Below are 27,750 nucleotides of genomic sequence, written 5' to 3'. Positions count from 1 at the left end.
GGTAGGGACTTCAATAAGTCGAAGTCCCCACCCGCTGACTCATTGTAATTTAAATGTATAGTCTAAATACATACACACATGCAAGCCAAATGATGAAATCATAGGATTCAAATGTATTTAGGCTGGTACAACTAGTGTAGAGTTGTAATTAAGATAGAAAAGAAACCTGGCAGCATGCAGTGACAACATTATTGGGGCCAGGTCTGTTTAATTTGCTTCATAATTATATTTGAAGAGAGAGTGACAGTAACAACTGCAACAACAACAGTACTGAATATCGTCTTAAATAGTAGGTAAATAGATAGATATGAATTTTGACAGATACGAGAAGATAGTAAAGAAAAATACAATGGGCCTACCAATCTGCATTGGATAAAACTGTGCACATTTCTTTAGTTAGAAACGCTGTCACTCTTTCTTCTGTTGTAGGCATGGATCTTGGCATGGGAGTGCCTGATTCATAGCCTACTCCTGTGTGCTGTCATTCAAAAATAATATGGAAGTTGTAAAGACTTCCCCCTTCAAATCACAGAAGATGTATCCAACAGAGTGGGTGTAGATTTGTCTGGTATATGAAATCATCCTGTAATTAACACTATTAAAAGTATAATCCACACCGTTGCACAGTGATTGAAATCCATTCAGGTTCAATCATTTGTAAACTAAAAGCCATTAACTTTTCATTATTATTATTATTATAATATATTATTATTATTATTATTAGGCCTATTGTTGTTGTTGCTGTTGTTTTTAAAGCAGTTCATGCTTTGGGCCCTGCATACAGAAAGATGTTATCGTTATGTTATCTATTATGTTAAAATTATGACACACTGGTCTGTACTCTGTAAGGAATTATTCTGCCCCCTAGTGGTAAATGGCAGGCACGTCATCGGCTGTGAAAATGTTCAACAAACATTGCCACAACTTCCACAGGGTATGACTCATTTTTTACAGTCTATGGTATGACTACAAATCCAGCTGTATAAAGTTGTCGCCTACTCTCAGTACTATCTTTGAACAGATAACCACGTGAAACTCAATTTGTCGTTTGTACCGGCCAAGATATAGTTTATTTATTTATTTAATTATTGTTGATAGATAGACTAGAGACTATAGTGTTGATTAACTTTTTTTGAAATCATGACGCCGGCCGCATTGGACCTCTTCGCAGGCCGCAAAATGCCCGCGGATCACTTTTGACACCCCTGGACTAGAGCCTAATAGGTCGATTTATAGTACATGTTGTATTATTTTACATTTCAATAAAAATGACAGTTTAATATCCCGTCTAAGGAATGAGACATGGCAGATCATCTTTAAAAAAAAGACTTCTGGCTGCTTTTACAACTGCACTTTAATCTACAACAACATCAACTGTACTTTGGCCCCAAAGCCGCACCCTTTTTTGTCAGTAGCCGAGTAGCGTGAGTGGCACCCGTGAGAACCAATGGGCTTTTTCAAAAGTGGAGAGTAGGCGGGGGTGTCTATACACGCTACTGACTAGTGACTTCTCCAACATGGCGGACGTGTCGCTCGGTTAACAGCGATTCGAAAAGTACAACCGTTAAAGAAACGAAACCAGTTGCATTTACATATAATCCGTGTTTTCAAGTCGCCGTTCAACAATGAAGGGCAAGGAGCGATCGCCGGTGAAAAAGCGCTCGCGGGTATTGGAGGATATCCGAGAACGAGGAAGCCACCCAACAAGTAAGAAGGTGGGTGCCCTGTCGGCAGCGGGAGGCAGCAACAACGGCAATAGTTCTGCCAAGAGCGGAGCTTCTTCCAGGAGATCTCTGCCCGGTGACAAAAGAGACACGAGGGACCCGGAGGGACCTAACACATCGAGCCGAGCCGGGACTCACTACGAGTACGGCGGTAACGGCGCCGGCTCCAGCAGCAGCAAAGTGCACAGCGGCGGCGTTGACATGGACGCGGCTGCCACCTCCAGGGCCAACGCACGCGGCGATCATCCGCGGCCCCCGATCAACGTGGAAAGTGAGTACAAGACTCTCAAAATAAGTGAGCTGGGCACTCAGTTGAACGACGAGGAAATCGAGGATGGGCTGTTTCACGAGTTTAAGAAGTTCGGCGACGTGAGCGTGAAGATGAGTCGATTCAACGACGAGCGAGTGGCGTTCGTGAATTTCAGGAGGCCCGACGACGCCAGGGCGGCCAAGCACGCCCGGGGGAAGTTAGTTCTGTACGATCGGCCTCTGAGAATTGAGGCCATTTACATGAACAAACGGCGGAGCCGCTCTCCTAGTTCCAAAGACGCGTTCGCTGCAGGACAAAGACATTTACAGCCCCAAAGAGCCCTCTCGCCCACTGGTTTGGGCTACAGAGACTACAGGTTACAGCAACTAGCGCTGGGTCGCCTGCCCCCACCTCCCCCGCCACCCCACCTAAGAGACCTGGAGAGAGAGAGAGAATTTTCTCTTTATGATGCCAGAACTCGACCTCCTTTCATCCCAGAACGTGCAGTTTACCGTGAGGAAGACCTAATTTACCCCGAAGATGACAGGGGGGCAAACAGGACGTTGTTCCTCGGTAATCTCGATATCAACGTGACAGACAGTGATCTGAGGAGGGCGTTTGACAGGTTTGGAGTCATAACAGAGGTGGATATCAAACGTACAACGCACGGCCAGAACTGTACCTATGGATTTCTAAAGTTTGAAAATCTTGACATGGCTCACCGTGCAAAATTATCCATGTCTGGCAAACTAGTGGGCCGCAATCCAATAAAAATTGGCTATGGCAAGCCCACCCCCACGACAAGACTGTGGGTGGGTGGGCTGGGGCCCTGGGTTCCCCTTGCTGCACTGGCTAGAGAGTTTGATCGGTTTGGCACAATCAGATCTGTGGACTACAGGAAAGGAGATGCATGGGCCTACGTACAGTATGAGAGCCTGGACGCAGCCCAGGCTGCCTGTACCAACATGCGGGGCTTCCCTCTCGGAGGTCCTGACAGAAGGCTCAGAGTGGACTTTGCAGAAGTAGAGCACCGCTACCAGCAGCAGCAGCAGCAGCAACAGCCGCCTTACATGCAACTTCTCCCTCCAGCACGCTATGACCTTGTCCCTGAGCCCTTCGCTCGCCGCCTCACTCCAGAGTCTATACGGCTGAGAGAGAGGTCTCCTCCAGGCCACCTTCGCTACAGAGAAAGGGACCCTTATTCTTCTGCAGACTGGCCTGGCCTGGGTGTCCACGACCGGGTGCGGGGTCCAGGATTTGAGCCCCTAGACCATCTGGATAGGCGTGAAACCTGGTCAGTGGAACAGCAACGTGAGTTACAAAGCCGAGATCAGGGTCGCAAAAGAAGACTGGACGATGGCCGGCGATTGGACCGCTCCCCTGACAGCAGCGAGTACGCTCGGCGCCGCCCTGTTAACTCACTGGACCGCAGCCCCGGAGGGAGCAGTCGAGACGGGGGGCGCTACAGTGACCCTGAGCGGACGCTGCGCTCTGGCAGGAATTCCCCTGCCAGAGGGCACCAGAACAGCCTTGACAACGGGCCTGCAGAAAAGAGGCGGAGGACACTCAGCCCGGTGGAGCTGGGCTCCACTTCCAAACGCAAAGCCAGTGACTCCGTTAAGAGCCCTGCGAGGAAGGAGGAACGTTCAGAACACCCGTCCTCCTCTTCCTCCAAGTCCAACCAGCAGTCCAAGCAGGAGGCTGGCGGACCGAAACTGGGCCAGGCCTGGCAGGGGGTTCTCCTGCTGAAGAACAGTAGCTTTCCCACATCAATGCACCTGCTGCAGGGAGACATGGCCGTGGCTGCCCGTCTGCTGGCGGACAGCTCTGTGGGCAGCAAGGTGGCCCAGTTGAAGATCACACAGCGCCTGCGCATGGACCGGCCCAAGTTGGACGAGGTGACGCGTCGCCTTAAAGCCGCCGGGCCCGGTGGCTACTCCATCCTCATCGCCGTACCTGGGAAAGCTGAGGACGGGTCCCAGGGTGTGGGCAGCTCTACTGAGAGGCCGCTCAAAAACCTGGTCTCCTACCTGAAGCAGAAGGAGGCTGCCGGTGTCATCAGTCTCCCTGTGAAAGGCACCCGCGACAAGGAGCATGCAGGAGTCCTTCATGCTTTTCCCCCGTGTGATTTCTCCATGCAGTTCTTGGATGCCTCCTCTAAAGCCTTTGCCAAATCAGAGGAGGACTATTTAGTGATGGTCATAATCAAGGGAGCATCATAAAATGAAGACAAATGTACTAGCAATGAAATGTCAGTATTCACACTTGCACACGGGTTGATTATTAAGCCCAATTCATATTGTGTTGTGTGCCGAACATGGTCAGCATACAAGCAGGTCTGCTATTTCCGGTGCGCGATGCTGCATAAATTAGGCATTAGTTGAATAAACAGGGAGGTGGAGCTGCGGAGGTGTGACTAAGCTTTCAGGGTCAGTCAAATAATGGAGCATAAGAAAATTGTCTGATTTTAAGTTTGCTAACCTGCATGAGTAGCCTGCATTTGTTTTGTTTTGTTTTTTTCAGGGTATATTTGTACGGGAAGGGAAAGTCACATGGATACATTTTATATTGAGTTTATAATTTGGTTGTTTAATAAATGCAGGAAACATGAACCTCCGATATTTGATTATGAAATAACACATGAACTGAAGAGTACTGCACTTAAAGAAATCAAATGTAGTCAACATTTTCATAAATCACTGATCATATACTTGTTGCCTTATAGCAGTTGTAAAAAAAAATTAAAAGCCTAATTAATTTACATACATTGCTATTGTTTCAAATCACATAAATCTATAAAGATATATTGACATCAAAACAGAATAGCTTGCCTTCATTTTTTTAAACTCTTGCTTTACCTAGTTTTGGTTTATCATTCTCAACAGATTATCAAATACTAGGAAGGCTTTTGAAGAACCATATTATCTGCAGGAAAGTCTCAGTCAGTCTCATGTAAATATTAATTTCCATTGATGTAACTACTAATTTTCTCTAAAGCTTTACCAATTTACTCATAAATAAGATAAAGGTTTGCTGACAGTTTATTTTGAGTACCTGACTTCATTTAGAAAATCAATGTGTTCGTATCAGCCATATTACTTGAATCTAGTGAAAGTTGTGAAGAATTTGGTGGAAGTATCTTTGTACAAACTTTTTTAATTATTTTCACAAATTGTTTTGTTAGGTAATGGCCTTCGCTGATGCTTGATGCCTAATTTCATCCCCTGAATTATGTATTCTTTTAAATTGGTACAGGCTACTGACATACTACAGCATACTACAATAACGCCCATAACTTATCAGCTTTCTGAGCCACATTTGAGGGTTGTTTTGTATTGTAGGACAAAAACAGGCACATTGTTTATCTTTCATCATTGCTGGCACCAACAGCATACATACAGTATATAATAGGTCTTAACATTACTACTACCAGTTTATGGTATGTATCTTTTGGCTTCCCTAACTTTTGAACACATTAAATTGTAGTCTGTGTGAAAAGGTTGGATTTATGTGTAACACTTTTTATGTTGGTTACTTTTTTGTTTTGTTAATTTGACGCTCAAAGGGCAAAGTGTGTGGTTTGCTTACTTTTTCCCCATAGCTCTTAGTTTATCCAGAAACCCTTTGTGTTGCTAAATTGACAAGACATTTCCCAAAATTGACACTTATCTTATCAGTCAGCAATGACTGATAAGATAATTGTCAATTTTGGGAAATGTCTTGTCAATTTCATCACTGACTGAGCTGTTCCATATTGTGTATATTGTTTTTTTATTTTTTTATTGAAGGCTTACATGGTCTCAGTAATCTTGTGTGTGTGTGTGTTTTTTAGTTTTGTTTTTTAGAGAGAAATGTTAACGGGTTAATTCTGACCGTAGGTGAAGCCATACTTTGGCATTTGCTTGTGAAAGAGTGAAAAAGAAGCAATACAGGAAATGACCAAACTAGGTGGTATTATCTGCGAACTACCAACCAAAAATACATTTAGCAGCCAAAATGCTGATTAGGTAACGATACTAAGTACTTAAATAATAGGTTTAGTTTCTTCTTGCTTTGTAGACCATTCTGTTTTGTTGTTGGTGCCATTTCCCTTTGTATTTGCATCTCTTTCTTTCCATGTATTCCAAACTGAAAATTCATAACTTGTTCATGGTTGACTAGCTAAGAACCAAATGATATTAGTGTGGCCCTTTACAATCCCTCTGCAATGCATACATGGCAAAATTATATATACATATATAAAATCACATCCAGGCTCCAGCTGGATCAGTTACGTTAACATAACTCATCATAAATATTTACCTTCCCCAAACTTCACATACTGTAGCTAAAATGCTTATGTAAGTGTAACAACATCTGATATACAGTATGTTTATGTATGCTGTGGACCTTCCCCTTAACTGAACAATGAAGCCAGTAGTCAAAAGCATCTTTATCTTTGGACGACCGAGAAAATCCCCCAGAATGCATCATAGTATATGGGCTCTTCTGCAATGGCCTTACCTTGAAAGAACTGTTCTTGATTTGTTTTAATCCTCTGTGATTTCATTACCATGTTTTAAATGGAGATTTTGATTTTTGCTGTACATTGTATACTCGGGATATCTGGAGAAAACAATGGATACCATCAGATCAGTGCTCATGTGCCTAACAAGTAGGCCTTCTTGTCAGAAAACACAAAGTGCAACTTGTCTCAGTTTTAATAAATTTTCTCTTTCGTGGGAAACAAATATTGGCCTCGGAAGACAACTTTTGTGACCTTTTCAATTCTTGGAATTTTCTCTATCATGCAAAGGCTTATCAATTTGAAAATGGATCCCCACTCTGCCAGAAAGGAGAGGAAAGTAAGAGATCAAGCCAAACCAGCTTCTCAATTCTGTGGTCCATCACCAGTCGTTCGTTCGAAACCCCTTTTCGAAGAGTTTCTGATACACCCTTTGTTGAAATTGAAATTTGGGCTTCTTACAAGCTTTGTATTTAATTGCTTTTGCCAAGGCAAGCCTACAGTCACTGTGCCCCCTGACAGATGGGGCTTTATACTGCAGTCACCTCTAACCCAATGCTTGGGAGTTATTGGAGTGTGGCTGAAGGTGACCACCACAGAGCTCTCCAGGTCAACATAATCGGCCTGGGTTGCCTCGATGCAGCTGATCGGCTTGTTTCGACCACACCAGTCTTCGTTGCTGTGGTCGACTGCATCTGACAGGATGCAAACTCATCAGATACCCAGCCTTCTCTCACCTGACTCCAGTAGCTGGCTGGTGCAGAAAGTATCAACATCCCAACACCTGCTTCACCTTTAAAAAGGAGTAGTGATGAGAATGATTCACTTTTATGTAATTGCCCGTCGTTTTGTCTTCCTTGCTTTTGGGAGTCATGTGGAAGTTTGGTTTCATACGCTCAGGTTGAGACAGTGCCACAGAACCTTTGTTTTTCCTATTGCCATTAACTGGAAAGGAAGTGCAATGGAAGAGAATTCTTCGCCTATATCCTGTACAGGGATCCTCAATTTTTGTTATAACTTGACATGAGCTCTTTAGAGTTTCCTCGAAAGCTAAGAAATCAAAGGCAAGTGTATCCCACTCATGAGTCCAAATCCACAGGATGTATCCCCTCTGCAGCACCCCTTTCCTGATCATCACTGCTCCAAGCCTGATGTACAACAAGTCTTACCCTCCTACACTGGTGGCACGACCTGGACACCAACACAAGGTTTCCTGGAAATGTAAATGAAAAAGGTTTGAGTCCTCTAACCACATTAACATCTATTCTTCCTATTCTGAAGTGTTCTGGCCAAAATATGATTTTTGGCTTCATAAACAGAGCTCTATAGTGCCCTAAAATGACATCACATGTAGTTATATTACTTATTAAGACTTTCTAAATTGCTAGATTATAAATCAGTCAAAAAGTGCTATTGCACAATGGACAGATGTGTCGGAGCAGGCAGTCAACGAGATGTGGGGGAAAAAGGAATCCGGCCTGCCCTGTCTAATGAAAAGGTTTATTAGAGTTTATTATACGTTTCGGTCTCTCTGACCTTCAACAGGTGTATATGGATATACCTGATGAAGATATGAGTGACAAACGTATCTAATAAACTTTTTCTTTTAGCTGAAGATGGTGTGCAGGATTCCTTTTTTGCCTTCTCATATAATGAATCAGAAATTACATATTGGCCATACTGTAGTTGAGACGAAGAACCATTTAAGTCCATAATTTAATCTGACCCATCCCCGAAAAGTCCTATCTGTCCTGACCCCTTATCTATAATTTATACATTATAGATGATGATTATGGACTTAGATGGTTCTTTGTTCTTAGATCTCTTCTTAATAACGTCTTTGGCTATGTTCTGCTGATGAAGGTTGTCATCAGGTATCAAGTTATTTTTTCAGTCATTGACTGTCTATTGTTAATCACAATTGGAGAGATCCATATCACAGCTTTTAGGAGTCGAGGTGACTGAAAAAAAAGACCCTTCAGACTTTTATTCAATATCATTCTTTGACCAATAAGTCAGTAACAACAAGTGATAAAGGATGTAAGATAAGTCCTGTTACCCTGTATTGTATCACAGTCCTTTACCTAGTCAATGTTTGTAATGTAATGTATAATGTAATGTAAAGCTTTTACAATTCCATCATCCATAGTATCTGGCTGTGTTGAGTTTAGATTTAGAATAGCAAAGTTAAATCCCATACAGTCTTGACTGATGAGAGACAACTGCTTAGAATGAGCATCATCTTGCAGATAAAAAATCAGCATCCAGACATAAAAAAAGCTTAATGCTATGTGGATTGCTTATTTGCTAAACCCTTCGAAAGTTTGATGTAGAATGGTAAAACCAAATTCAGTGTGATCTACTATGAAAAGATGTTGTGAAAATGTTCAATTTTTCAGAGGCTGTGAATGAATAATACCTCAGGAGGGAAGACAAGAACAGTACTCTATTCCATCCAGTTTAAAAAAGGCAACAAAAGTCTAAGGAAAGAGAAGGACTTCTAATAGACATATTATGAACTTTGAAGTTATGAATGGTCATTGAATAGCTCCAGAGGCTGCATCAGATGAGGGGAAACTAGGCCTTGGGTGAGTACAACTTTTTATTTGCACTAATATTTGTATTATATTAAAAAATTGTATCAAATTTATATTTAATAAAGTATTCTATTTTTTTGGGGATCCTAATTGACTTTTGTCTCATTATTGCACAACGTGTATTTTCTGGAAATCACAAGACAGGATCTCTGAGTTCTGAACTTTACACCATTATTCCTGTAGGGGGCAGAGTTGTGTGGGACATGTCAAGTATAGAAGGGGATGTGATATATTTCCATTCTCTTTAAGGTGATTCATCCAATATTAAAGTGAAAGGGAAGTACTAATTTACTGGTGCCTTAACGTTATCCTTTTTCTAAAGTATGGCTATAACCTTATCTTGTTGGTATATGATTAAGTAAGTAGGTCTACTCATGAGAGATTATTAAATTTTAATTTATATACAATAGATATAGTCTTTATAGCACATGGGAAGGTCATTAAAAATACTTCCAAGTCAGCCATCACAACAAAATGCTAGACACCAAAGGATTAATGGATAGAGCCCTGTTCCGGGAAAAAACACTATTCTCTGCTTTATAGTGTTTGTTCAATAACAGCTAGGGGTCTCACCATCTCTCCAGCTCTTCAATAAATAGAAAATAAATGTTCAGGTCGGTTGCAAATTTTCAGCCAAGCAGGAGAGAGTGCTTCATTTTTATAATGTTCTAGTTCCAATTTTCTCTGCTAATTCCTCACTTCCAATTTTACTTATTTAACCGGTTTCCTGTCTGACTTCTCAATCCTGATAGATTGGATAAAATTGGTATCCCGACCTGAACATGTATTTTCTGTTTTATAAAGAGCTGAGAGACATGGATACTTATACTGAACAAACACTATTGTTATGAGCAGATCAGAATATAGAGATATTTAATCACTTAACCTACCTTTTAAAACGCACATTTAGCTCTCATATTATGATATATGTTACCTCATATATTGTCACCAGCTGAGTTCATTTGAGAGTGAGTTATGTTGAATGCAAGGAAATAAACTTAAAAAATGCCACACAATAAAATCCTCACTGTGAACCTTGTGCACAATTGTAACCAAATGAGCCCTTATATTATGGCTCATATTTGTACACTCCCTTATAGTAGTTAATCGTAGTTGCCCAACTTGCCTTATTTCATTATACACAAGTTTTGCAAGTAGTGAATTAGATCTACACTCACAACACGTCACAGCAAGCTTGTAGATGGGTTATTTTCACATGCAATTTTATTTATTTTAATAATAATAAAAGAACGGTTTCTACCCGACAGCAGCGATAAGCCAGTTTGTATTTGAGAAGAGTCAACAGAATGCTGATACAGCACCTGGGAAAGGTCATACAGTACTGCAAAGTGCAAACACATCACATTTTTATGTTTTTTGTTTGCTACATTTAGTTTTTAATTATTATTTCAAAGCATTTTCAAAACACATTCCCAAAAAAGCAACATCTTTCATGAATTAAAAACAAATTCATTTTTTTCAGTACAGTAGTAGGAGTAGTAGAGTAGTGAAACTAGCAGATCTACAAGCTCAAAACACAACGCTTCGTGCTGCATTGTGAGCTTGTAGATTGGCTATTTTCACTAGTTTGGGTCCCGGGGAGACATAGAATTTCTCTTTTGGGTCACGAGCACAGATCAGTGCTTCTCAACCTGTGGGCCAGCTAGGGCCCACGGGGTCATTCCTATGTTCCCCAGGTTCTATGTTCCCCACTTACAGAATGCGTTGGCTCACTGGAAACACTCCAGTGGGTGTCAAAGTGTGGTACAGGTACCCCCATGGTTCCTTGAGGGGGGTTGCTAAAATAAACTGCAAACCATTCTTTGCTGTGCTGCTGTTATAATTTACACAATTATTACCTTATTTTACAGTTACAGTATGTGTTGAATCCAACTCAATGTTAGTTGTGTTTAGACTAGAGTCATAGCTTGATTGTGGTTTGTGTTTAGTGTCATTGGACAAATCATGGAGGGAGTTCAACCAACCAATATGATTTGGTTGACATGGGATTGAAGGACATTTAGCTTTACATTTTCCGGTAGCGTTTTCTTTATCTGTTTTCACTTATTAAGTTAATGCCGTTATCGTTAAGTGGTTTCTTATCAGTACAGTATGTGTTAGTTAGCCCCAGTGACGGAGGTGTTGAGATTAATTTTGAACTCCTATCCAACCCATGACTATATTGTTGCTGTCGGGCAGACCAAAGAACAGCTTTAAAAAAAGCTTGTGACTAAATAATAACTACATTGGATCCATTTGGGACACTTCCATTTCCTGAAAAGTAACAGTTTTGTTTCCACCCGACATTGACGATATATAAGGTTCCCAGCTGTTCTGAGCTGCCCTTTCTCTCTGCCGAGTACCGTTGCAGAGATGAAGTGTGTAGTTGTGTTCTTCATCTGCCTGGCTGCCTCAGAGGGCCTTGTCAAGTAAGTACTTAATAACATTGGAAGCATTCATGTAAAGTAACTATATTTACTCAAGTGTGCTTAAAGTACAATTTCAAGATATTTTCCTTTATTTCTATTTCTTGATACTTTATACTTCTCTACGAGGCAAACCTCAATGATTTGACAACTTTACCTAGTTACTTTGCACATTTAGATTATTAATAATGAATAAAAAATGTTTTGAACCTTTTTTGTATTTCCCCCGGATACGATATTTTCCCGACCAATCACAACACTTGTTTCATTCGCAGAGAATGTAAACTGATTTGTAAAGCATCAACGTAATTTCCTTGGGCAATACTTCCGCTAAAATCCCGCAACTTCCGCTGATAGTCTTTTCAGCGTAGGTCTTGCCCATGCAGGGTGATGTTCCACAGGCCTATAATGGCCAACCAATGTTTATAGCCATGAAGAATGATGGGTTTATAATCTAGGAGGGTACACTTAATTTCATGACCTGTCTGTACAGAATTCCTCTGTTTAAAGGGAAGTCCGCCAGGCAGCTTCTAGAGGAGAGAGGCCAGTTTGAAGAGTACAGGAGGAAGTATCCATACAATCCTGCTGCAAAGTTTCTCCCCAGGGTTGACCAGAGTGCGGTGCCCCTGACCTTAGATCCATATGTAAGTTACAGTTACACTAGACAAGTAAATACCTTGGGTAAAACAATAAATAAGTTCAATGACAAATACTGTAGCTGTACTGTACTTTGTATACAACTGTGTCACTAACCAATTATGTTTGTCACTTGAAAATAAATGACTTATATCTGCTTTTGGTCTAAGGTAACATATTATGGGGTGATTGGCATTGGAACCCCACCTCAGTTATTCAAGGTTCTCTTTGACACTGGCTCATCTGACCTCTGGGTGCCCTCCTTAAACTGCACCAGCTATGCTTGCGGTAAGAAAGAAGGCCTACAATGACAAATGTTCATGTATGTTCAAAGAATTTAATATGAAGTACGCGTTGTACTGACTGAGACTCTTTGTTTTGAGAACTCAAACTGTCTGTCTGTCTGTCTGTCTGTCTGTCTGTCTGTCTGTCTGTCTGTCTGTCTGTCTGTCTGTCTGTCTGTCTGTCTGTCTGTCTGTCTGTCTGTCTGTCTGTCTGTCTGTCTGTCTGTCTGTCTGTCTGTCTGTCTGTCTGTCTGTCTGTGTGTCTGTGTCTGTGTCTGTGTGTGTGTGTGTGTGTGTGTTGTAGACTCTCATTCAAAGTTCAACAGCAAAGCATCCGCCACTTTTCAGATTGGCACGAAATCTTTCTACATCTCATATGATACCGGCGGTATAACTGGGGTGACAGCATATGATACTGTAAAGGTGAGACAATTAAGACAATATCAAATTGACAAGAAGTGACACAAACTAGAAAAACAGGTTACAAAGACACTTGCTAGTTGCTGCACATTATGGAATGGCCTAAGCAATGGAAATGCATTTGGTATTTGTAGATCAGTGATCTATATGTGGAGGATCAAATCTTTGGCCTCAGTCTCACTGAGGAAGCCGTCATGGAGATGGTGCCGTGGGATGGAATCTTGGGTTTGGCATTTCCTGGCATTTCCGACGAAGGAGGCACCACTATGTTCGACAACATGTGGAACCAGGGTAAAATCCCTGAGTATATTTTCTCCATCTACATGAGCAAGTAAGTATTTTTAACCACATGATGTATGTATTCTTAAAAAAGAATATATATAGCAGATCAACAAACTCATGCATTGAACTGTATATTTATTAGATGTATTTCTTATGTCATATAATGTTCATTTCATAATAACACAGGCCTTTCTCACCCCCAGATCTTTGGAGGGCAGTATGATAATCTTTGGAGGAAAAGACACATCATACTTTACCGGTTCCATTTTCTGGGTCCCTTTGATTAGTTCTGACTATTGGACCATCACCATAGACAGGTATAATTGGACTGGGATGAGCAAGGACATTAAATATGAATAGGGAGTTTCCTCTCAGCACAGTGTAATCCAAAATACCAGCATATTCATTTTTATTTTCTTCGGAAAACCTCTGTTTTCTTGAGCAATATAATTCATGCCCTGTTAGCTACGCCTGGCCAACAGGGCACTGCTCCATGCAGTGCCCTGTTGGGCTGTAAACCTTTAATAGTAATATAGCTGCGCCCAGGGCACCACTCCGAGGATTCGTCTATAGCTGACTCCTGATTATGTCTGTCAATGAATGTTTTCTGAACATTCTTGACTACTGATTTGGATAACCAAGTTGTATTTTACTCTCACACCAGTGTCATATTTTACAGATTATAGCCACTTAGTCACAGGAATACTTTACCCTTTTCCAATATGTCCTTGTATCAGTCACTCACTAATGCTCACTTTTTATTGATGCAACAAACTATTTTGCATGGCAATGATCCAGAAATATACATGCTGAATACTTCCGCAATCTGGCGGAGTCAGGTTAGGCTGAAATTTCTCTGGCTTGAAATCTCTGCCAATTATGTCATCGGCAGGTACAGTTTTCAAGCTCACCACAGCTGAGCTGAGTAAACAGAAATGGTACAGTACTGTATAATGAGCAGTAGAGGACCAATATGGAGATGTGATTGAAAGTGTTCACACTAATAGAGATCTGCTCTTACTTAAGTTGTGTTGTTGATTATATAATGATTAATTACCATACACTCTTAATGTGTGGTCTGTTTTGTTACAGCATTACTATCAATGGGAACACTATTGCATGCACAGGGGCATGTAAGGGAATAGTGGATTCTGGCACTTCTCTTATTGTAGGGCCTGGCAAAGACATCGCCAACATCAATAAGTGGGTGGGAGCCTACACCTACAGAGATGAGACAAATGAGGTAACTTGGTTTTTATTAGTGACGGCAGTGATTTAAGAAGTACTTTACTGAAGTAAACATAAGTAAAAGTATCAATACTGTTATGTAGCTGTTATGTAGATAAACTCTATTAGTCCCGTATTAAAAATGTACCTGAGTCAAAGTACAAAAGTATCAGAGTCAAAATATACTTAAAGTACCAAAAGTAAAAAGTTCTCATTGTGCAGAATGTCCCATTTATGTCCATTTATTTTACACATGTCACAAGTTAAACAGCAGATACAAGCTTACAATGTGTCCCATTGTGACTCATTGTGAGCTCGTAGATCAGCTTTTTTTAAATGGACGAAGTGGTTTGTTTTGTACTGTAATCATCACCAAAATCTACAAAGTAACTAGTAACTAAACAGAAGGGTCTTTCAACGCGCCTCAAGTCTATTTTAGGATAGCCTCGGTCCCAGCCCTACTCAGGATTTTAGGCTAGTCCGGTGCATCTCAGGAGTAAATGTACAATATTTGCTTGTGAGATGTAGTGGAGTAGAAGTAAAAGTATTGAAATTGGAAATACTCAAGTAAAGTTAAAAATCCTCATAATTGTACTTAAGTAGCCTACAGTACTGGAGTACTTAGTTTACGCCACTGATTATGCGTAGGCTATAGTAGAGTTTATAAATGTATAAATTGTGGAACCAAAAACAACATATGCCTCTGTTCACCAGGTCGTTGTGAGTTGCAGTAATAGAGACATCATGTCTGACGTCGTCTTCAACATAAATGGCTTCAGCTTCGCCATTCCTGCATCCACTTATGTGCTCCAGGTTTGACTTTGTACAGAATTAACAAACATTGAGACATTGAGATCAAACATGCAGATCTGTTATAATCAAATTGTTTTCATATTCACAGCAAGAATTTTTAAATGTTTCTTCTGTGTCTTTTCTTTCATTTAGTATGGCGCTAAATGCTTGACAGGGTTTGAAGCTGGTCAAGTTGGAACTGAAAGTTGGATTCTTGGTGAAGTTTTCATTCGTCAATTCTACACTGTCTTTGATGTTGGCAACAACAGGGTGGGCTTTGCTCCGGCTGTGTGAATGGGCCCTTGAGAAGTGTGCCAGATAAAACATTTATTTGGATATTTTAGTAGACTCGGATTCAGAGAAATTATTCTGAGAATTGTTTAAATCTTTAAATAGTTGCAATTCTTTGGAAATCTTCCATTGGGCAAAATGATATGTGGGTGCCTAGTGCTGTGGCTCTCAACATGTGGGTCAGGAGCCCCTAGCGGGTCCCCACATGATTATTTTCTTTTTCTTTTTTTATGACAGTAAATTGACAACTTAAGGACTAATAAGTCTAAGTCTAACCTTTTTCATACCATTAAGACCATAATTACTGCAACAAAGTTAGTCAACAAACTATACTATACAAATGTGTCAAACATTGGCCAAAGTGTCAAATAAAAAAGAGGCAAGAATTGTGAAAAATCTAAATGCTCACAATGCATTGTTACTATTTTCCACAATATTTATTCTGTGAGAACTGAGTCAAACTATATGTAATTCCTAAACTTGCTTTTGCTGGGTCCCCAGTTCAAATATGATTATTATGGGGGTTCTCCAGTTTATTTTGGGGGGTCGCGGCCTGAAAAGCAAGTTCAGAACCACTGCCTTGTGCACCATAAACAGACCATACTCTTTGATCCTCACTGGCCTAGTGCACCATACTCACCATACTCCTTGTAGTTCCTCACTGGCCTAGTGCACCATACTCACCATACTCTTTGTAGTTCCTCACTGGCCTAGTGCACCATACTCACCATACTCTTTGTAGTTCCTCACTGGCCTAGTGCACCATACTCACCATACTCCCTGTAGATCCTCACTGGCCTAGTGCACCATACTCACCATACTCCTTGTAGTTCCTCACTGGCCTAGTGCACCATACTCACCATACTCCTTGTAGTTCCTCACTGGCCTAGTGCACCATACTCAACATACTCCTTGTAGTTCCTCACTGGCCTAGTGCACCATACTCACCATGCTCCCTGTAGTTCCTCACTGGCCTAGTGCACCATACTCACCATACTCCTTGTAGTTCCTCACTGGCCTAGTGCACCATACTCACCATACTCCTTGTAGTTCCTCACTGGCCTAGTGCACCATACTCACCATACTCCCTGTAGTTCCTCACTGGCCTAGTGCACCATACTCACCATACTCCTTGTAGTTCCTCACTGGCCTAGTGCACCATACTCACCATACTCCCTGTAGTTCCTCACTGGCCTAGTGCACCATACTCACCATACTCCCTGTAGTTCCTCACTGGCCTAGTGCACCATACTCCTTGTAGTTCCTCACTGTCCTAGTGCACCATACTCGCCATACTCCTTGTAGTTCCTCACTGGCCTAGTGCACCATACTCACCATGCTCCCTGTAGAATAGATCCTCACTGGCCTAGTGCACCATACTCACCATACTCCTTGTAGTTCCGACCCTCGTCTTGTCTTGCCGGTCTCTCCTCTCTCTCTGCCCTTGGTTACCTGTTACCTGTACACTGTCTAATTGACTCCTGTCTGAAATAAAGCATGAAAAATGTCATGTTTATAGAAGAAAAAAGAAATGACTGGCTTACGGTACCTTTCTTCGCTTACTTCTCTCAGTTGCTTAAACTACAATCAGTGGTACTGAATATATATAGCTTTATTTTATACAATACTGCACTTAATGTAAAGGGGATGAGGATCCAGTATTGGTTCCGGATTTCAATTTTGAATCTGATGACCACTAGATGGCAGAAGACTCACACACATCCTATTCACATCCATTCATTTGTTGTCTGGGGGTGGGTGGGGGGTTAAGGAAGGGATGAATCATCAGACTAGAACTGTCAATCAGTCACTGTATACAGTCACTGGATTGCATTCATGTCATCTAAGATTTACTGGCTGGTTTGTACAAAATTTAACCTCTGATTGATTAAGAGGCGGGCTCACGGGGGAGGTGCTTTACTTTACTTCAAGGTCTAATCAATGATACAAATTATGTTGCTGGTTGATAGAATTCACAAATTGACACGCACAAAAAAACAAAACAGGTCAATTGTATTTGTGGGATACTGTTTTGTTAAAAGCATAGCACTTAGTTGACTGGAATGCCCCAGGGCCCGGGGTTTATAGCCTACTAGTCATCCTGTCATTTTCTGCTCTACACCAAATCAACAGTGATGCTTGTGAGCTTAGATATTCTTTTCAAATTTTTGCCCCAGAATAGAAGAGTTAATTATGGTTAAGTAGCCTAATGTAGCCATTATCTATATTTGAACCTAATGATTTATATAAGGGTAACAAAATAGCATAGGCCTACTGTATTTTCTATATACCTAGGCTACGTATTCTCTTTCAGAAAACATTTGAATATAATCTTAATTTGTTATCTTTAAAGTGTAATTAGTTTGTGTTACAACAGGACTGCCTGGTTACTGTGGTTAGTAGAGTGTACTGTGAGTAAACATGGTAATATGAGACAGCGGCTGGAGTTACTGTTTCGTCTTCAATCATTCATTTAGCAGTGGGAGACATCTGTGTAATTGCAGGGCGGGTGAGGTTAGGTTGCATTGAGATGGCTCTGGGTTGCATCAGATGGACGGACAGATGTCAGAAGACGAAGAAACAAGTTCACAAGTTTGGTACTTTGGTGCATACCCTGGTCTGTATATACAGTATAATATTTGTGTGTGGTGTTTGCTGTGATTCTAATGGTGTTCTCTGTTCAAGGTGTGTGCCTAGAGGATGAGGCAACACGTTTTTGGAACAAAATGCCTCAAATCATCCAATGGCACCCTTTTTTATTATAGCACCACCAGGAGGCCTCAACCTAACCTGCCCTGGTGGAGACCTGTGCCCCGAGGGGCACTTCTTCTAGTTTGCTTTTGGTTCTTTTGATTTCAGTTCTGACCTTGTTTCTGCACTAGCAAATACATACACTACATTTTCACTTTCTCAGACATGCATACATCACTACATCATAAGTATAATAAGTTTTCTTCAGTTTCAAATAAACAAGTTTTGCATTAAACCTAGAATTCTTCTCATTCATTGTGATACAAATGGAAGCACAAAATATGAAGGAGAGGGCTCTTGAGTAAGCTACTGAGATCAAACATAATTATATATATATAATTATATACCCATATATACTGTATAGAAAAAAGACTGTACAATCATATCACTTGTTCTTCCATTTCCTCTGTCTTTTTTCTCTAAAATGTATAGCTATCGCTTGCAAACCATAGGCCTGAAACTGATACATTGTACAAACATAGTTTGTTCCCAGCAGCACTGACTCATAGTTACCGTACGTATGTATACTGTCGGCCTGCATGGCTGGTTAATTTCTATATGATCGTGTCTCTTTCCAAAAATAACAACAGAGAATTTTTCACATTTTCAGCAAGCGACAAGGTCGTATGATGAGGTATAATTAATCATCACATAACAGATGGATGGCATAAACTAGTAAAGCAATGGTTCTCAAAGTAGGGACCCCCAGGAGTCCTTGGGGTGAGTTCCAGGGGGCCCCCAGGGGTGAGTTCCAGGGGGCCCCCAGGAGTCCTTGGGGTGAGTTCCAGGGGACCCCCAGGAGTCCTTGGGGTGAGTTCCAGGGGGCCCCCAGCAGAATTAGTTAGTATAGCACATGCATACTTTGGAGTACAAACTCACAGCGCATCACATTCTTTACTTCTGCTATTTTTGAAAGAATCTTGAAAGTGCTTGGACACGTTTGAATAATTTATACGTTTTAACGCAACTCTTCTCTTCTAGCACAAAATACTTTCAGATGGGGAGCCCGTGGCCAAATACATCTGGGGGTGAAAAAGTTTGAGAACCACTGGAGTAATTGCAAGATATGCACAGCAAAGTGCCAAAGGAAAGTAAATGGAACGGGACAAGTGAAGTAAGTACCTCTCCCTGAGAAAACAGTGTTTCGCCCTCAAGTAACTGTGGGTATTCCATTAGTAATACAGAAACAGAAGCCAATGGAGTTCCGTGCCACTTTGCGCACTGAAGTGAAGCCTGATCTGTGGATGTCTGTCCACAGACCAAGCTTGACTCATTCAAATCACCAACACGCTAGTCTTTCTCCAACACAAACATATACCTGCACAGATCAATATGATAAATGTTAACCACAATGATTACCTGATGTAATGTAGTGGACAAAACTCACTTTTCTGTAATGTATTTCTGCAGCTTTAGAAAGTGGAAATATAGTCAGAATACAAGAATAGACAAGAGGACAGTTTATAGGCCATACAGTATATAGTGGAGAACATACAATAGCCTAAGTCATTGTAGGCCTACATAATTAAACAATTCAAATGTAGATTGACACACTGCAGACACTTATTCTAGACACCACTTATGACAACCTTGCCTCTGTGTGTACCAAATGTATAGGTGAAATGTGTTACACTCATTCATATCATAATGTATGCTTGAACAGATGCAGTAATTAGCTGGAGAATGGAGATTACATAAAACTGCAGAAATATAAGTGCTTCAATAGAGCCAATCGATGTACAGTACATTAGCACAGATTCTAAAGGTCTCTTAAATTGATCTTCATATTCATGTGATTGAACTAAAATATTGGTCCATTTTGCTGTCAACTTACATGACATACTGTACATGTTTATATAATTTGATTGCCTTCTGACCTGTGTATAAGTATATAGTCATAAGAGGCGGGCGGTGGCGGGCCTCCAGGTACATTAATGTAATTACAAAGGAGGCTGGTTGCACTCAACTGAATTCACAAGTGGAGAAGCTATTAGTAAAGTAGGCTACTGGAGGTTGTTATCTGAGATTAATCTCTGGGAGCGCTTTCCATCATTAAAAGAGCTGTTTGGAGCCTATTTCAATCTTTAAAGTTTTTGATACATAAGTAAAATCAGTGTTGAACAGATTTTGATAAGAAGCTTAGATGTATACTGTAGTTAGTTGTATACTGTAGGGTAAAATACATTTGTTACAGTGTACAATATACAGTGTCATCCAAGATCCTAATTTTAGCAAGATAAGTAAAGAAAAGAAAAAGTGCTAGGGGGAAATGTGTTTACATTTCAGCTGAGGCTTACATATTAGCTGAATTAGTGGCTGCTATTTTTGTCTGTGTTTATGAGAGTATTGCCCAGTCGGTATTTGTCAGTTTGCATAGTGTTGTTGGAACTATTTATAAGTATTCAGTAGATAGATGGCAACAATTTTCATTGCTTTAGCTGGTCCGTGCTGTCCTGTCTGCCTCCAAGCATCCTTTATGCCCATGGCATGTTATCCCACACAGAATTCAAGCACAGCTGCATAATACAGACTCTTATACTGCAGATATTAAGTGACAGACATTATTCTTAGCCTGTACCTCAAAGCAAGAAGAAATACTGTTGCAAGTATAATGTCCAAAGCAATAGAACACCAATGTGGCTGGTTATTTGATACATTTACACAGCTAGTTACAAATTAAAACAGAATGTTAGGCAGATGAAAATATTTGTGTACACGAACGATTCCCAAAGATACAAACTAGAGAACCATGGTTCTCTTCTAGGATGCCATCAAGACAGGTGAAAATGATCAATTTACAATGAAGAATGAATTTTCTTCAAATGATTTTCGTTTTTTTAACTTGGTCATTGGTTTTGTAAAATCACACTGGATCTGGACACTGCATTGATTCACAGTTACAGTCTAATTCATTGTTAGAGCCACAGTTCCAGGATTTGTGTTTTTACATCACAATTAGTTGTTCATGTCCACAAAAATATATAAACTATCCAAGAAAGGATTTAATAACATACAGTATAATGCTACATTCAATGGTGAGAATAAATGGGTAGTTGACAATTAAAACATTATTATTTTAGCCGGGCAAGTATCTTTTAATCACAACAATATTAAAATATATATATACTTTGCCTTGTCACCTGAAATTGCCATTAAATAAAAATAAATCTCTCCAAATGTGTGCATACAATTAAGATAATTTAACTGTAAATAATTAAAATAATACAAAAGGAAACACAGGCACTGTGTAGAATAGGTTAAAGTGGCGATATGTTTTTAATCAATGTATATGTGATTGACTCAGCTCTTGATAGAATGACTAACACTATAGACAACAGATAATTATAATTACTTTGGTAATGTTTCTAAACAGTAAAACATTGATATTTTTTTATCTTGTATGATTATTAATTCATCTTTATCACTGATATAAATCCATACAGTCAAATCAGACAGTGAATCCATATTTTGACCACTTTTGTTTTGCCATTATTTTCTGCTATATTTTCTTTACACTGTGTATTGTACTAGTTATTCATTATCGATCAAAATCACTGTCCTATACTGCTATACAATGCCAGATCAAGTAGAGCTAAGTCGATTTTTGAATATTTTAGCAGTTAAATACATTATTTTAAAGCTCATCCTTTTTTGTATGTTGGATCAGATATTAACATCACTATTCAAAATAAAAGAGTAAATAAATAAATAGCTATTATCGTGTCAACCACCCACATTCTCATTTGGTTACTAGTTCTTATATATGTCAAATAAAAATAAAGCTAATTGCACTATTTAAATTATAATGTGGTAAATGTTGACAGCCCACAAGTTCCTTCAACACGTGGATACTGTATGAAGTACAGTGAGGCGGCCATCTCACCTCACTAGCAAAGTCCTGACCTGAAGACTCACTCATGCACTCACTCTTACACAACCATTGGGGTATCAGAGGAAACCGAGCTAACAGACTCGGCATCAGACTTCCTTCTCTCCCGACTGTCCCCCTGCCATTCCTCTTCTTCCTCTCCTATTGGGTTCAACCTCCCGTTCTGCTCCAGCTGGTCCTTGGCATCCATGAAGGAAACGCGCCTGCTGAGAAAGGCCTTGGCAGCCCCTGAACTCTCTTCGTGGCCTAGGTTGTCATGCATTTGAGAGATGCTGACCGTAGAAGAGTGAAGGCTGTCACCTGGGTCACCCTTGCTCAGGCCCGCGCCCGGGCAACAAATGCAATTGCAGGGCGTGAGAAAAAGGTAGAGCAGAATCAGAACAACACTGACCAGACACCCCACCAGGGTGGTGTAGGCCGTCTTCATGCTCTCTAGTCCACCGGTCTTGGTGAAGTTATGCACTGCCACAGTCACATACACGGTCTCGTTCAGGGAGTCGCTGGTCGCATAGCAGGTGTACACCCCCGAGTCTTCCGCCTTGAGGGGACCGATCTGGAGGCTTCCGTCATCGATAACCTTGGACGTATTTTTGCATGGAACATTAGCAGGCAGAACCCAGCTCTTCAGCATATCCTTCTGCCTGACGTCACAGTCCAGGATGAGGAACTGGTCCAGATAGACCTCTCTATCCAGGACATTGACCTCACTGCAGTTCAGATACAACCGGTTTAGATCCAGCGTGACCAGCCTTTCTTTCTGTGGCCCTGGCAATAGACATGTATGGTCGTCTCGAAAGTCAACAGCCGAGCCGAGCTTTTGGAGGTGCCACCGTCCCACCATTTCATACAGCTCACAGCTACATGGCAGAGGGTTGTTCTGGAAGAACAAGCCATTCTTGAGCCACGCAGGTAGTGCATTGAGCTCATTGAGGGGCAGGTTTTTAATTCGGTTGGACGACACATCGAGGAGGGCTAGTGTCCCGTGGCGGTTTCTCTCCTTGACCAGCTCCAGCGGGAAGCGAGAGATTTGATTCTGGCTCAGATAGATCTTCTGTATTTTGTGGAGGCCTGTGAAGGCAGTGCGGTCAATCTGGGAGATGTGATTGTTATAGAGCAGCAGCACCTCCAGGTGTTCCAGAGGCTCAAAGATGAGCTCCTCCAGAATGCGAAGGCCATTGGAAGACAGGTCCAGGTAGCGCAGCTTGGTCACATAAACAAACGCCTCCGATGAGAGAAAGTTGAGGCCATTGTGGCTGAGAAGAAGGTTGTGTAACCTGCTGAGCTTGACGGGGGTCCAATCAGCTTGAAGCCGGGCGATAGTGTTGTAGCTGAGGTCCAGAAATGCGGTGTAGTGCGGGAGATGCAGGGGCACGGTGGTCAGGTTCATCTTAGAGCAGCTGACGATGTTGCTGGCACAGATGCAGGTCTTGTGGCAGTTGAGCGGAGTGCTTAAGAACTGCCCATTGATACTCATGGCTGGCAACAGCAAAGCCAGAGGTAGAATTGTCAAGAACGCTCTTCTAGACACTACTCCCATGGCACCGTGCTGCCTCTCCATCATGCCAAGGTTAGGCTGGGGTAGAATGTCCACAAATCAGGATAGTCTTCACAATCGAGGGTCAATCATGGACCTGCAAGGACATAATAATACATGTCAGTGAGTAGACAATTTAGACTCAGGGTAAAAAAAAATTGACGATGTTATTTAATATGAATTCACGGCTATCGATGATGCATGACATGAAAATGACCGCAGCAGCAGCATCACTCGTCACAGATGCGCTCTTCGCGGACTGCTGCACACACGGGTGCATTGCACCACCAGACAGCCACCCGTCAAAAAGTTGTTAGGTCGAGGTTTCAGGAAAAGAACAACCATAATTACCACCAGTTAATTAATTATCTTGATTGGTCTCGCTATCAAAATGTATGGCAACAACAACACATCTCTGTAATCTAGGCTGGCTGGCTACTACGATCTGTATACAGAGCAGACTACAGCTATAAGGATATTATGCTGTTGTTATTGGCCCATCCCAGCATCTGTTTTCTCAGGCAATTTACTCACCACAACATAAACATTTATTTTAGCATACCGGTACATAGATCGCTAATCTGTATTGTTGTAGCCCGTAATGCTTGCTTACCTTTTTAGTTGTCTTCTTGAAACACGGGGCGAAAGCGTTTCTTCAAAGCAGCCATCGATGGGATCAACCAGGACATCTATTGAATTTGTTTAGCCCATCGAACAGAACAGGTCTCTGACCGTCTCTCTGTGCACTGTGAACCAAATGACCGGAAAATAAAGCCTGCGGTACAGAGCAACGATATACAGCCGATTGAGCCACACTGGGCTCAGGTGTCTCTCTCTCTCTGTCTCTCTCTCCCATATACTGTAAAATATAGCGACTCACTCCCTCCCCCCCTCTCTCTCTCTCTTTCCCATATACTGTAAAATATAGCGACTCACTCCCTCCCCCTCTCTCTGTCTCTCTCTCTCCCATATACTGTAAAATATAGCGATTCACTCCCTCCCCCCTTCTCTCTCTCTTAGGTAACTTACACATTCAAACTGTAGCCTAGCTAAGCTATAGCTCTCAACAACTGAACCATGAAAAGTGCATAATATGCACTTGAACAAATCAGAGCACCTATTAGCTACTAGCAGCAAGCTATCAGGCAAATTGTGTCCTAAGGCTATAGGAGTGAAAAAATAAAATAATATAAAACAATCATTTTTTTTATATATTTCAAATTCAATTGATACAATTATTTGTACATATTCTGTATCTGGTCTCAGTGGTCTGTATCCCTTTTATGCCCAGAGGAAAGGTATGAGCATCTGTTTCATATTGTGTGTAAACCAACCCCAGAATACCTCACTGCTTTGCTTTCAATGTGCAGCTGCAACCTCTACTGAATGTGAGATGGGTCTTAATAGCTGTAATTAGCCATCAGGGAGTTTTAAAGCATTAGGCAGAGACAGGCGGTACACAGTGAGTACACACACACACACACACACACACACACACACACACACACACACACACACACACACACACACACACACACACCCTGAATATCCACAACAAAACTATTATCGACTAGCTCCCAGTATTGAGCAAAGTCTCTGGACTGACAACGTTTTTGGCACGGACATCAAGGTACTTGGGAGACTAAACTGCATGGTGGCCTAATTTTGTGCCATTTTGATTTTGCATGTTCATCTTGGTTCGAGGGCCTAAACAAATCCCTCAAAACAAAGCTACAGTCAGCTCAGAATAGATTGATCTTCGTCATAGTAGGGTTGGGCCCTATAGAGCTCATATAAGTAGGAACCAGTTTAGAGAGCTCAACTGGCTCCCAGTAGAATACAGAAGAATTTACTATGGCCAGGTTGACCATGGTTCATAAGATCATATGGCGAGTACCGTATTGGTCTGAATATAGACCGGACCACAATGGAAATACGTTTTAGAACTTTATTGTGTTAACAGGCAAACATTTGGTGAATATAGCAGATCCACCGGCATCTGTTGTCGCTACTTGACATACAACAAAGTATTTAGGGTTTAACTGGTTAATCATCAAAGTGACAAATTAAAAAATAATCAAAATGACAAGTTATTCTAGTGGAACCACAGTGGAACAACCTGTTCATAAAACTGACTCATAATGGGGGTGCCTTCATTTGGAAAGGTATCAAATTGCATGTCTGTTTTATGCAGCAGTCTGGTGGATGGAGCCATGTGCTAAAAGTGATTTATGGTCCTCTGGTGAATTATAAATGAGGTGCAACACTGGTGCAGTGACAGACAGAAGGTGAGGGTAATATCCATCCAGGCCTGCTGTGCTCCATCAGACAAACGAGATCTGTCGTTTCCTCTCAAGAGGAGTTGCTGTGTAGTTCAAACAGAGAAACAAATGGATTAAAGCATTTTTTTGTAGCAAGCCTGGCAATCCATGCTTGTTTGAGTGTTATTGAATGATAACAGGGTTTTTTAGGGGCACAGTTTACAGTTCAACTTTAACTTCAGTGCCTCTCTCTCTCTCGAGCATAAATAAAGGTGTGAATGAATGAATGAGTGTTATTTATGATTGCGCCTAAACTAACTAGAAATTGCATTGCATTTCAGCCCAATACTCACATGCGAAATTAAATTACTATTGTACTATTACTACACTGTAGTGTAGTGTGTAAATTTCCTTAGCACCCCAACATTGGTAGAATTGCTCTGGTAATTTGTGGTCAGGGATTGATGCAATAGATCTTTGTAGGGTTTGTTGGGCCTTCAGTGTCAGATTACAGGAAGGTCATTGGTTCAGTAGTCGGCTAATGACACCAGCCTTTGTCATGCTCTCTTTCATATGACTCACAAAGAAATCTGGGAACCCATTTGGTAAAAGAAAAATCACACCTGTGTGAAGTGAGGGGTGCTCTTATCATCGTACATCATCATACATCATCTCATTCCGGCCAATCACAATTTGCGTCCTCACCTTCGTCATCAATTTGTGTATTGTGTATTGTGTTTGTGGCAGTTCACCCTGCCACTGACTGTATTTATCAGACTGCAATGAGTTTCCTGTGTTATTTTATCTTGGGTGGTATTTGTTTGACACTATATTGTATGATTGATGATTGCTTGATAATTGGCTCCAGGGTAGGGGAGCAGGGTAGGGGAGCATACTAACTGGGTTTGTGTGGGGAACACACCAACTTGATTTTGTATATAGACACTTATGTTTAATTATATTATGGAGATAATTTATATTGTGTATATGTGACTCTAAAATGTATTATGAATGGATGTCTCTGGACATTGTGAGGCCACTGGTTAGATTGTGGAATCAATCCTGGGTTGGTTTGGTCCATGGGAGGGGCCTGGCCTTTTTAAGAGGGGGACCTGCCACTGCACAGGAGTCAGTAGGTTGTAGGACTGCCCAGGCAGGAGAACAGACCTATAGAGCCAACCAGGCCAGTGAATGTAAATACTTATTTTGTGTATTTCTTATAACAACCATTTCATGTGGACACTCAAAAGGTGAATAAAACACTTGGATTTTTCTTATAAGGACTCAGACTTGCTATTTTTAGTATTATTCAGTATATTTCCTGCTTTTTGGCTATTTTGCAACCTGTGCCTTCCGGCCTAACACTATCCACACTAGGCAAAGTGTGACAGTGTTAACACTCAAAATTGTCCATTCATTGTCAATGGCATTTAATGTTTGTTAGGACAAAATTTGAGTTACACACACCAAAAGCTGGACATAGATTGCCCCTCAAAATCTATATCTCTACTATCAACTAAATTAGTTTGAAGAAATAATTTACTTTGCTAAAGTTTGTTAAAATGAAAGAGGTATACGCCAACCATTCCCCAACCAAATTTATAATTGACAATTCATATACATTCACATCATTAGCAAGGCTTGAAGAACACTTTAAAGGATTGGTGTCCCTGATTTTATTCCTGACTGGCCAGAACTATATCATAGGCTCTTTGATGGGGTAGCAAATAGACCCTTACAGGTCTGCATTTCCGATTGTACAAAAGGAACCACTGGTCAATTACAGAAAAAGCCCTGAAAATATCTACAAATAATTGTAGTGTACAATCACAATATAGAGTATAGTGTGTCAATTAAAGTGATAATCTTGAACATTTGTTCT

At 41.1% G+C, this 27,750-nt stretch overlaps 3 protein-coding genes across 3 annotated transcripts; 2 read left to right on the top strand and 1 right to left on the bottom strand.

Moving 5' to 3' along the window:
• The first annotated feature begins 1,515 nt into the window (after positions 1–1,515).
• LOC310862793 (RNA-binding protein 15-like) lies at positions 1,516–7,438 on the top strand. Its single transcript, XM_083770872.1, has one exon. The coding sequence runs from the start codon at positions 1,626–1,628 to the stop codon at positions 4,194–4,196; it is 2,571 nt and encodes an 856-aa protein (XP_083626998.1). The 5' UTR covers positions 1,516–1,625; the 3' UTR covers positions 4,197–7,438.
• Positions 7,439–11,448: 4,010 nt separating this feature from the next.
• Positions 11,449–15,436, top strand: LOC310863702 (pepsin A-like; the record flags this gene model as incomplete). Its single annotated transcript, XM_083772199.1, has 8 exons — positions 11,449–11,504; positions 11,995–12,145; positions 12,308–12,425; positions 13,031–13,172; positions 13,327–13,440; positions 14,216–14,366; positions 15,065–15,163; positions 15,296–15,436. 8 exons carry the CDS (start codon positions 11,449–11,451, stop codon positions 15,434–15,436), a joined length of 972 nt encoding a protein of 323 aa, XP_083628325.1.
• A 5,266-nt stretch (positions 15,437–20,702) lies between these two features.
• LOC310862630 (amphoterin-induced protein 1-like) lies at positions 20,703–24,442 on the bottom strand. The gene is made up of 2 exons (XM_083770624.1): positions 24,221–24,442; positions 20,703–23,704 (listed from the first exon to the last, which is right to left on the bottom strand). The coding sequence occupies exon 2, from the start codon at positions 23,632–23,634 to the stop codon at positions 22,114–22,116; it is 1,521 nt and encodes a 506-aa protein (XP_083626750.1). The 5' UTR covers positions 23,635–23,704; positions 24,221–24,442; the 3' UTR covers positions 20,703–22,113.
• Positions 24,443–27,750: the final 3,308 nt, after the last annotated feature.

The sequence above is a fragment of the Protomyctophum parallelum genome, assembly GCF_964188405.1.
Source record: "Protomyctophum parallelum genome assembly, chromosome: 8".
Classification (NCBI taxonomy): domain Eukaryota; kingdom Metazoa; phylum Chordata; class Actinopteri; order Myctophiformes; family Myctophidae; genus Protomyctophum; species Protomyctophum parallelum.
This window is presented reverse-complemented; position numbering and strand designations above follow the sequence as displayed.

Coding starts and splice junctions, on each gene's coding strand:
- LOC310862793 (XM_083770872.1), top strand. CDS start 1,626: ATGAAGGGCAAGGAGCGATCGCCGGTGAAAAAGCGCTCGCGGGTATTG.
- LOC310862630 (XM_083770624.1), bottom strand. CDS start 23,634: ATGATGGAGAGGCAGCACGGTGCCATGGGAGTAGTGTCTAGAAGAGCG.